General features: G+C 32.0%; 2 protein-coding genes across 3 annotated transcripts in view; one reads left to right on the forward strand and one right to left on the reverse strand.

The window, feature by feature from the left end:
- The window catches only part of LOC106686018 (dynein regulatory complex protein 1), a 34,641-nt gene extending 32,976 nt beyond the window's left edge, over window positions 1-1,665 (forward strand). The window contains exon 17 of the mRNA XM_014429091.2: window positions 898-1,665. Coding sequence (XP_014284577.1) covers window positions 898-987 — 90 coding nt within the window. The 3' untranslated portion in view covers window positions 988-1,665. The remainder of the gene's footprint in view (window positions 1-897) is intronic.
- A 2,446-nt stretch (window positions 1,666-4,111) lies between these two features.
- Window positions 4,112-12,024, reverse strand: part of LOC106686030 (glutathione S-transferase 1-1) — a 12,874-nt gene continuing 4,961 nt past the window's right edge. For both annotated transcript variants that reach the window (XM_014429111.3, XM_014429112.3), the window contains exons 3-6: window positions 10,354-10,412; window positions 9,887-10,031; window positions 7,002-7,166; window positions 4,112-4,487 (exon numbers count right to left, since the gene is read on the reverse strand). In XM_014429111.3, coding sequence (XP_014284597.1) covers window positions 4,335-4,487; window positions 7,002-7,166; window positions 9,887-10,031; window positions 10,354-10,412 — 522 coding nt within the window. In that variant the 3' untranslated portion in view covers window positions 4,112-4,334. The remainder of the gene's footprint in view (window positions 4,488-7,001; window positions 7,167-9,886; window positions 10,032-10,353; window positions 10,413-12,024) is intronic.

The following is a 12,024-nucleotide window of genomic DNA, read 5'->3' on the forward strand; positions in this document are numbered from 1 at the left end:
GATGTCAGAGACAAAGAAATGATGAACTCTTCTCAAGACAAGATGGCTTCACTCTCACTTTTTTCGCTTGCTTCCCTTGCTACCAAGCGTTGGAGGAGGTGAGATTTGGCTGCTGGCCACTTGGGGCGCTACTATATCTTGTAGGCTATTATGCCATGATGTTTGATTGATGTTTGGTCCCCCCTCCACTTCAACCTTTCGGTTGCCGTAGGTTAACCGGAACAGTTTGTATTTAAGTAAAGTAAGCATCTTTTATTAATTCCGATGGTAAGCAATCCTCCCATTGGGAATAAATTTATGGAAGACGTCAATTTAACTTTTATATTTGAAGCGTAAAATTCTAAAATGAGCCAAATCCATCTTCATATGATTCATCTTTCTGTTTAGAAAAAATTCTTTTAAAAAAAATAATCAAAATTTGAAAATGATTTTGGAATTTTCTGACTCAATTATTTTGTATATATATTTTTTTAATGTGTTAAATTTTATTTATTGTAAAAAATGTACAATTTGGAACTCTGGACTAACATTTATTTGCACATTAAAAATAAAATAAAATATTAAATATAAACACAAGATTAGAATTCTATGTTTATATTATTGTTGAGGGCGTTATCCCAAGTTATTATTGGGAACAATCCCTGGTTTATCTGCACTTACAAACTAAATTACATAAACCCAGTTTTAGCAACCTTTACAATTGTTAACAATAGATTCCCTTTTATCCTGTATTTTATATCTTGAATGAAAACTAACACGTCCCTGGAAACACTATTTCCCCTTTCACAAACATAAAACTCTAATAGTCCAATAGTACATCTCTCGGCAATTGTGGAACTTTACCTTCATTGCAATATCTGCTATCATATTATAATAATGTTATAATTTTTTTTTCAGCATGATGATCGATATGGGGTATATTTCAAGGATATTCAATCCAATTTATGTGTCGACAATGAATCAACATCCACCAAAGAACTATATTAAAATTATACAAGCTGTCTTTAAACTTAAAACAGTTTGATAATCTAACGCAATCAAATAAGAATTTAAACCTATACACTGAATTCCCTGTTGGCAATTTATTTATTTTATTTAATTATAAACTACTAAAATAGGTTAAGAGATTAATATAAAGATGTAGGTAAACGAGTAATTAATAATCAGGTATTTGAAACAGGAATAATTAAATGAAATAGAAATTGTCTACAATGTGATAGTAAAAAATATTATTTGTGACAATATATATATCTGATAGGCATTATTTATACAATTTAAATAAATATTAGTAAACAAACAGAAAATGTAACAATAAATATTTCAATGAAGAATTATTGTATTGATTTTTAGAAGAGAGTCTAACAATTAAGATTATAACAATAGGCATTCTGTACAATGAAAAAAATATTTTACATCAAAATATGATTCAAATTAAGAGAAATCAATCTAATTATTGCATATGTACCTTATGAATGAATATATTATTTTTGCATTCTCTTTTTTCTGCTATTCCTTATTATTTTTCAGGCCTATTTCTGACTGACAAATAGAAAACAACAAAATATTTCTTAATAGTGCAGCTGCTTGTTTTTCAAAGACTTTACTACCTTATAATATCAAAATATTTTTATGAAAGAGTTTAGTATCATAAAAAATATTCTCAATAAATTAATTTAGTTTAATTAATTAATATTTTCATGGCACTCTAAAAAAAAGTGATGGATTACTCAGAAAATTCTTAAATCTAATAAATCAAAACTTGAAGAGAGGGAGTGTATTTTACTTTAGATTCTTTCTGTTCGGTATCTCATTTACAAGTAAGCGTGAGTTGGACTGATTATGTTGTTTAGGGATCTTCATGATTCAAGTAAGATAGGATTTGAATGATAACTGTTAGTCTGACCGATGGTGTGCCTATACACTTTTAAGTTATACGTTATTATATATTCTGCGTGGGAACTTGGTCATGGGTTTTGTCCTCATGCCAAGGGTTATAGCTCCGAGCTATATCCATTATTGAGGTGATGGATCTGAGACAGTATACCATGGCAGATAGTACTGCATGCTATATATATCAGGTGGGGTAGGTAGGTCCCCTTCACACTGCTTTCAGTATATCTACCTGAAGGTGACTGACTTGAGGAAGGCATTTCTGCCATGGATATCATCCCAAGCATCAGAAAGGTGATCATTTGCTCAGATACCAACTCCTGGAACATGGTCTGGGGAACCAATCGAATAGACAGAAGAGAGATTAAACTCCAAGAGTTTATTGTGAGGAACTAGATGGTCATAATGAATGATCCCTCTTCTCCTCCTACGTTTTCTATACCAAGAGGGGAAAGTTGGATTGACGTTACTCTAGCTTCGGCGGCCCTGTTAAGATACATTGTTGATTGAACCCTTAGATCTGTAACAAGTTCCGACCTCAAAGTTCAATCTTTTGACCTGTTACAAGAGACCTGGCACTATGTTCCCACGGAGTCAAAAAGGTTTATGTAACCCGTCGAAAAGATTGGTTTACCTTCCGAAGCACTTGTTTGGCTGTTTACATACACCATTTTGTGGAACTTAACATTTTGTATTTAATGATATTTAGACTCAGGGGACCTTAGAACGTGTTTTTTGTTAAACTTGGCAGTTAATGCGACTGTTAGTCAACTGACATTACTTGTACTATTAACGATCTCGCCAGATCCAGTCGACATTACTATCACAACATTAAAACGGTCGTCACAGAAAATGATGTCATGACTGTAACTATCATAGTTTCGTAATGGTAGAGCCTAACACTTTCACCGCAATAACGGAAAGTTTAAGATAGTTGACTGTCAAGGCGTATACATGTGATGGTTACTTCACTGGCGTTACTTGTACTATCAACGATCATGCCGAATCCTGCTCTACATTACTTTTAGGGTAGTAAAACTGTTTTGGCAATGAATGCAATCATGATTGAAACTATCGAATAGTTACACCATGGTAGTGGTTTACACTTTTGCCATAATAACGAAAACTGTACGATGGTTCACTGTTAAGGGGCCTCTACATGTTGGCCAAGCCATGGCGAACTCAGACATACGCGAGCATGTGGATGGGTGGCTTGGCTTGGTTGGCCTAAGATTGTTACCGATCCGTCGAGAATCGGTTTTTTGGAGACAGATCAAAGGGGTTCGTGAGAGCGCTCATGTAGCATCTCCACCATTGTTCTTTGTCTAGTTGCAACTGAGAGCTGTTAGGAGGTTAAAGGTGTTTGTTGGTACTTTTTATAATAAGTTTTATATTTAATCTTATTTATTTATATTTAATTTTCTTTATTTGTAATAAAAATAATACAATCCAAGTGAAATGGCTGAAACCACTAGTACGTCCGCAATGCTTGCCTCTCTGAATAACAATGACATGTGGATGATCTGCTCTTTGTTTACCGAGCATTTGTACAAGCCTCCGATTCGTGGCGAGCGGCCAACAAGTGGATCCACCTATCAAGGCGTATGTATGTGATAGTTAACGTGACAGTTGTTCACTGACAATACTTAGACTTAAGGTGACAATACTAGACTATTAACTATCTAGAGCTATTGCGACAGTACAATCATGACTGTAACAATCATACAGTTATAGTTATAACGATTCTCCAATAGCGGGTAAAGTGACAAGTATTTGTCGGTCAGGTGAATCGGCAGCATTAATGTAGAGGTACCTTCAAGTACTGAAACATCCCTAAAAAAAAATCCCTAAGTAGGGTATACATGTATGCTACTCCCTTTTTGCATCGTTTTATTATGGTTATCTGTTGGGACCACGGTTATATAAAGAAATTAGAGAAGACAATGTTATAATAAAGCTCAACCATCCTTTTTTACTATTTTAAATTATTGTGGTCGTAACAGATTCTAAATCAAAACTTACTTGATATTTTTAAAAAATTCTGCTTTATAATCATACAGTGTTGCTAAGAATGAATTCGTACACGATTTATACAACCCTCATCGATTTAAGAGCTAGTTAGAATATAAAATTGATATATTGATTATACATAAAATATATTTAATAACCATCTTCGTAATGACAGGGGAATAATAGAAAACAGCTCCTTTTGTTGCCAACCTACCATGATAGGGTTACTACATTGATTATTGGTAGCGAATATGATTTGCTGCGGGTCATGAGTTCAAATACCTACTTTAACATTTGTACTAATGAAAATATAACACTACTATTTTTTAAACATAGATTTATTATTTTCCATCAAAGAACACAGTTTTACTAAGAAACGCTTTAAAATGTAAGTGCAAAAATTTGACTAGCTCTTATAGTGTCAGATATTTTTTTTATGGTTCCACATTGCTAAGTTTTTCCTTAAATATTGCACTAAGATTATTCATAGCATTTTGTATTAAATCGTCGTAATCCGCCATAGTTTCTTTGCATTTCGAAAACCAATCGCTGACAGTCGAATGCTTGGAAATATCGTAGCCCACAGCCTGTTGAAAACAGAAAAAATAAATTTATAATATATGAGGCACTGAGAATTCATAATGAGATGCATTGGAAGTATAAGTCCATTGTTTGTAATTTAACAAAATTATAAAATTTTGTTAGATATATTTTGTAATACATGTTATATATAAATGATTGACCGTATTTTTCAAGATATGAAAAAAAAATTGCATGGTGGGGGTAAAACAGTTGATTTCTATTTTATATTCCTTTTTGACAGCACCCATGATATCCTTCATATTTTATAATGCAAATTTTTTATTTCTTTTTCATACAATTGTTCAGTATTAATATTTTTCGCTTAAATTATTTTAAAATTTTAATTGTCGTGAATTTTTCCTGGTTAATTGCAAAATTTAATAAATGCAATTATTATAGAATATATATTTTTAAATTAGGCAGAGCTTAAAGGTGCCTCTACACGATTGCCAAACATATACATGTTCACGCAAACGCAAGCGTATAGATGAGTTATTTGGATTGGCTTAAATTCTCCAACCTTCAGATTCAATAACCAACTCCATTTTAAGATTGAACATTTAAAATTTTAATGATGTGGTGTAAATACTTTTTTAAATATTATTATTTAAATTTAACAGTTTATTTTTATTTAACTCAACACAAATATAAGTTTCTAATGTTTTTATTGGTTATATTAAATTAACAAATATTTAATAAAAAATCCAGGATTCAAGTTAAATTTATAGGTTACGTAAAACCATTTCTATGAATTTTTATTATCTAGCACCTATTTTCTTTATATTTGTGTTTCCTTTCATTTCATTATTCTTTATTTTATTTGCCACTTATCGCAAATCCAAGACTTGTACGAAAGCTTGTAAACAAAGTAAGCAACAAACGTCAGTCTTCACACCCTTGTTTTGTTCTTTTGCATTTTTTCAGCTATTACATTCTATTTACTCTTATGTATATTTGTGCTGTGTTAACTTAAATAACACGGTAAATTCCATAAAGCATGGGACAACTGAGAGAAATGATTAGGCGGCTTCTGGCATTGTGTGAAGAGGTTGGTCTTTATTTATTGGTCTTTAACTACCAGAAGACGAAACGTATGACAAATGGCGTAAAAGAGGAGTGTGAAATTAACAACCATAAGTTGGCATGTATTGAAGAATATATTTATCTGGGTTAGTCATTCACGGATAGAGGAGCAAAGGAGGTCCAGAGAAGATTGGCACTCGGTTGGAAAAAGTTTTGGTCCCTTAGGCAAATAATGGAGCGAAAAACAAGTATTGACCATAAAAGGCAGGTCTTCGATAGTTGCATTAGCCCAGTGGTCACTTATGGAAGCCAAGCGTGGTCACTGACTATAGATCAGGAGAGGAAATTACAGGTGTGGAAAAATAATATTGGAAGGAGCATTGTGAACGTGAGGAAAAGAGATCGAATAAAAAATTCTTGAATCCAGAAAGAAACAGGACTCACTGACACACTGAAGATGACAAGATTGAGCAAATGGAAATGGGTAGGCTCCTTCGATTCGAAGATGACAGATGGTCAAAAATTGCCACAGAATGGACTCCATACGACCTCCAAAGAAGAAGAGGACGTCAAAAGAAAAGATGGAGCGATATGTTCAAGAGGATGGCAGGAGCCCTCTGGTGGAGAGCTGCTAGGGACAGGAATGTGTGGAAGGAGTAATGGAAAGAACTCGCCTCCCAATAGGGCTGGTCACCCCGGGAAGTGCTCACTATTACTGTCCAAAGGGAAGGCCTATGCAGGAAAGAACTCGCCTCCCAATAGGGCTGGTCACCCCGGGAAGTGCTGACTATTACTCCCGAAAGGGAAGGCCTATGCAGGAAAGGATACAGAAAGATAGAGAGAGGGAAGAAGAAGAGAAAATTGACAGAACTTAATGTTTTGTCAGCTATTATATATGTAATTTTTTTTTCTCTATATTCTTTAAATGTTTATATTATATTTTGTAATGATTTTAATTTAATTGCATAAATAAAAGGCTATTTCAACTTCAATAACAAATAAAGCTCCAAAAGTTAACTAACAAACTTTGAAGCAAAGTATTTGCACCGAATCGATAGAATTTTAAAATATACACCCTTAAACAAAAGTTAATTATTGAATCCAGCGGTTGAGAATTATTTAAAACACGAATAGCACAAATATTCATCTGTTGTCACTTCTAGAGCAATGCTAACTGAAAACAAACGAGTGGATGCAGCAGAGAGCCTTTTGATTTGTGCCTAAAAAAGACACTCAACGGGTCGGCCACAAATTCAGGCCAACTTGAACCAGCCAAACCAAATAACTCTTCCACACACTTGGGTATGCGTGAATTTGCCATAGTTTGGCAAATGTTTAGAGGTACTTTAAAACTGGTGAATCATTTTTTTTTTCTAAAAAAAACAATCACCTGAATTATGAGTTTTTTTTTTAGTTTACTGAAAAATTGTCTAATGTCTTATTTCCTTCTCCATCTTATTGCTCCATATAAATATTATATATCGTATGTATTATACCTCTGCACAAGCCACAGTAGTCACTAAACAATAATCAGCCACCGTAAGTTCATCACCGGCAGCCCATTGTTTGTTTTCCAAAAATGAGTTCAGAGTAGTGAATGCATCGTGAACCCTTTCCAGCAGAAGATCATTGACTCCCATATTTTGATGGAGAACTGGTATCTAAAAATTGAAAGATCTACAGAGAGTATTAATTTTAAATAATAATACTTGTTTTAACAATTTTAATATTAATCTAAATGTATCGATTTATTCTCATCTGATTGGATTAAGGTTGAAGATCTCGAATCCAATGATAGATACATTGGGCTCTGGTACAAATGCCTATCAATGAGTCTGGCTTGCGAGACATGAGCTTAGACCCATTTCTACATGACAGATGTCTCTCGTGCAAGTGATATCACAACAGTGAAAGTGTGACAGTTGTTGTTCCTCATTGATAGTAGACCGAACCTCGCTAACATTTTTAATTTATTCGCCAATGAATGATAAAAACTCATGACCAAATATAGCAAACAACTGTCATCATAGTATAAGAGCCCAAGAGGAAAAAAAAGTCAGTTATTTCACTCCAATTGTTGACTACTTCAACGAAAACTACTTCTAATTAAAAGTCTAATTTGATCAGTCTGCCAAGTATAGTTAAGGAATTGCAAAATGGTGGCTGTCAAACCGTTAAGAAAAATTAATTTTTCTTTCGGAACTCCACATTTTCAAAATTATCGACACCACTAGAAAACTTTATTTAAAGAAGAGTAAATTTTCTATAATATGAGCCCTAATAGAACTATTTACGTCCAATAGTTCCCTAAATATATATTTTTTATATCAACATTTCATAAAAGATACACTGAAAAATCAATAGTTAGTGAATCTATTTTTGGAGATCTATATCTCAGGAACCAATCGATGTACAGATTGGCACTCAAATTAAAATTCTAGTTAAACTTACTATAAAGTAGTTTATCTTGGTAAAAATAGTAGTTTTTTATGATATTCCTATATGACATGTATTTTGTCCAAAAAAACTAGAAATAAATGTTAGCAAATATCACAAAAACTGCTACTCCTACGAAAATAAGTATCATAAACTACATTACGTTAAACTAGCTTTAATTTGAGTGCTCGCAGGCGTCTCTATGTCCAATAATTCTTGAGATATAGCTTTTCAAAACTAATATAGAAACTACTTAATTATTTTATTTTGTTATGAAATGTTGCTTACCAAACTATATCTCGAGAACAATTTGACGTAAATAGCTCTATAAGAGCTTATATTTTAGACAATTTTCTCTTGTTTAAAAGATGTTCTATTAGGTTTTATAGTGTTGTAAGTAGTTTTAAAGATATAGTGCTATGAAAGAAAAAATAATTTTTTTAACGTTTTGAAACAGCCGCCATTTTTTATTCCCCCTTACTATACTTGGCAGACTCATCAATTTTGACGAGTAATCATAAATAGTTTTCATTAAAGTAATCAAAAATTGGGATGAAATAACTGACTTTTTTTCTACAGGGATCTAGTACTATTATAAATAAATAACAAATATTAATATACAAGTCTTCAAAGGTATATAAAAGGTTCCCCTTATATTTATATAATTATCTGTAAAACCGTTCATTTGATCGCAAATATGAACTGCACATAAAATGTAGTTAAATTTAATTTTCTATAATTTGCATTAACAATGCAAATCCTTTAAACCATTATCGTGAAATTCTCACTTTGATAAAGAAATTAGTACGCAAGTTTAGAATAACCCAACAACTTTAATGTAAACAAGCCAGTGATTGGGTCCCTACTCTAGACACGCCCACCATGCCCATAAGCCCCGCCTTTTTGCTTCACTTTTTCTGATAACTCTATCCAGGAGCCGGTTTGAATGGGGCCTAGTGGGCCAGCTTTTATATCAGTGGCGGTCTCACGAAATGAAAACATGACACTCCACCATGGTGTTAGAATAGGGTCGTACCCTGTAGATAATAAAAAAAAAGTTGGGAGTTACGCAAAGCGTGCTCATATTTTTTTGTTGGTATGATTTTATTGAATTACTATTAATTATGACATCTTTTTTTTTTGTAAACATAACTAAAAAAAAATGTAATGTTTTTACTTCTTTTTTAAATTTTAATAAACAACTTTCTCTATTATATCATGAACAATTATTTGTATCAAAATTAATATTTTAATATTTTCCTTGAAAGAAATTAATTTGTTATTAACTGTTCAAAGAAAAAAATAATTTAAAAATTGACCAAAATTAAATTTTATATTCATTCCTTAATTTTTAGAACAGTAAATATATTTTGGGATTCTTAAAACTCACATTGAAATGAGTCAATAGAACAGAGAAAGAAGCACGAATTTCTCTAGAACGGCTTAATGGATTTTTATAAAAGATATACCAAATTATTTAAAATAATATTTACTAAAACTGCTATTCTCTTCACATTTATTGCTAAATGAACGGTTTTACAGATAATTACATTAATGTGCCAAATCCCTACAATTCAACGTAAAATTGCCTTCAAGGGGCGTGGCCTAATCCTCCACCCTTTAGATTCATTTTCCTTAGGCGTTGGGTTTTGGCATCACCCTGCTCTATCCATTAAATTGCTTCCTGACCATGTCGGGGTTCCTATAAGATTCGTTCAACTGTAAATAAACATGAATATAACAATATCTTCTTTTTGAAATTTACAACGTGTTAACAATTAATTTTTAGAACATTGAATATTTTCGTTTTGCTTGTCTTCGTCTGAGTTACTTAGTTTAAGTATTCTATGCTTTTTTGAATTCTCTTTGTTTTTGCTTTATTACTTCATTGATTCAAGTATACAAGAACTGACCAGTTTACTTATTATTAAAATTATTTACATACCATAAAACACTGCATTATTCTGACCCAAAGAGTTCCAGCATCAAACAAGATTCTCTGATTTATGACGGCTCTCTGTTTTGGATTATTAGGATAGAGTGAATCGTCTTTCCCATAAGCCTCAACGAGGTATATCATGATGGCTCCACTGCGCAAAAAAATGAATGAGTCATTCATGAACTGTTTTATTATTCTCTCAGTCATACACTTTTCAGTTCATATAATGGGTTAAGTATTTTTTTTTATATATATATTTTATATATATTATATATAATTACAATGGATTATGGTCTAGCTGATGTTAAAGACGATTTAATTGTACTTTGACTTGAGTTTAATCAAAATCGCATCAATCAAGTATTATCATACAACATAAAATTATAATTGAACAAATATTAAAATATATTTACATTGCTTGAAAAGGTAAAATTATTTTAATTAAATTAGATTTTACTTCGAGTCTTACTAACCTTTCTGACAATGATAAGTCATCGTCGACAAGAAATGGTACAGTATGTTGAGGATTTATCTGAAATAGAAAAAAAAAGCGAAATAGCAACTTTACTAAAATATAAAAAATATTTATAGGACTAATATATAATATATATTATTAATATATTTATTATTTTATATTTTATAGCTCCTTCGTAAAATCTTCAATGCTCCTTACTTTGTCACAAATAAAATCATGAATAAAGACGTTAATGTTCCATATTTAACTGATCTAGCCCAAACCAAATATCATTCCTTCCATTATAAACTCCCTCACCACCTAAACCAACTAGTTTCTAATCTTGCATTCTCTTCCATTTCTGACAATCTTCTGGGTCGTCTGAAAAGAAGATGGCCATCAGACCTAATGTAAAAACGTTATTAGAATGCTACCAATGGGTAGTTTCTTTACATGCCTGAATCGTGCCATTATGATCTTACACCAAATTTACTGGATGTATTCATAAGTACAGTCGTAAATGTCAATAAAGATATAATAAAAATTTTTTTTTACAGTAACTCAGTAAGAATGGAACATTTATTTATTTAACCCTTTTTTCCCAACTAGTTACATATTCCTGAATTTCTTAATTGGCACGAAATTTAAACAATTAAAAAAACATGTTTGACATTTTTCATAATTATGTTAAACCTGTGGATTTGGGCTTTGGGACTGAATTAAACCATCGAATTCCTCTCGTATCCTTACAATTCAAAATCCTTCATAAAATCCTAAATACTCCTTACTTTATCACAAATAAATCATCAATAACTCATATAATGTTCTATATATAGCCGATCAAGCCTGGGCCAGATATAATATGACCACGAGACCTGATGTAATTGAGGTGTTACTTAATCTTCCATGCCATTAAACCCTAATAACATTTACTTGTTGCATTCTTAGTTTAAATACAGCTGTAAATTTAAAGAAATTAGAGAAAAAATTACAAATCCTTAAAAGTAATTAAAACAAGGAATTGACAGGTTGATTGCCGACTACGTAGTATTCATCTTTCACAATCAGTCTAGTCATCTAAGGTTTAAAAAGGGAAATTTTTAAGAAATAACATAAACATTTATAAAAATGTTTTCCTCGACGATTTCATATGTTATTTGCGGCGAATAATTCAAATTTCAGGTTTATCACTTAGCTATCCGCCGTCTTTACCACGGAAATAGAAACGAAAACCTTAAGCAATAAACTATTTTCAGTTTTTCTTGTACAAATTGAAAACTCAGCATATATCGGAAATCAATATAGGCCAAATGTGTGAAATGTATTTTTATTTTTTTTTTTTAATATTTATTTATTGCTATTTACAACTGTACAGTATAATACATTTAGTAAATCTGATCTAAGTTAAATTGAAGTGTTACAGGCGTGTAGAGAAACTACCCATTGGTACCACTCTAATGACATTTTACATTAGCTGGTCTCGTGGCCATCTTCTTTTCAGGTGCCTCGGAGGATTGTCAGGAGTGGAAGAGAATGCAAGATTAGAAACTACAGGGTTTGAGTGGTTAGGGAGTTTATAATGGAAGGAGTGATATCTGGTTCGAGCTAGATCGGTTACATAGGGAACATTAAGGTCTTTATGTATGATTTTATTTGTGACAAAGTAAGGAGCATTGAGGATTTTACGAAG

Source organism: Halyomorpha halys, unplaced genomic scaffold (assembly GCF_000696795.3).
Source record: "Halyomorpha halys isolate HHAL.00 unplaced genomic scaffold, Hhal_1.1 Scaffold765.1, whole genome shotgun sequence".
Classification (NCBI taxonomy): Eukaryota; Metazoa; Arthropoda; class Insecta; order Hemiptera; family Pentatomidae; genus Halyomorpha; species Halyomorpha halys.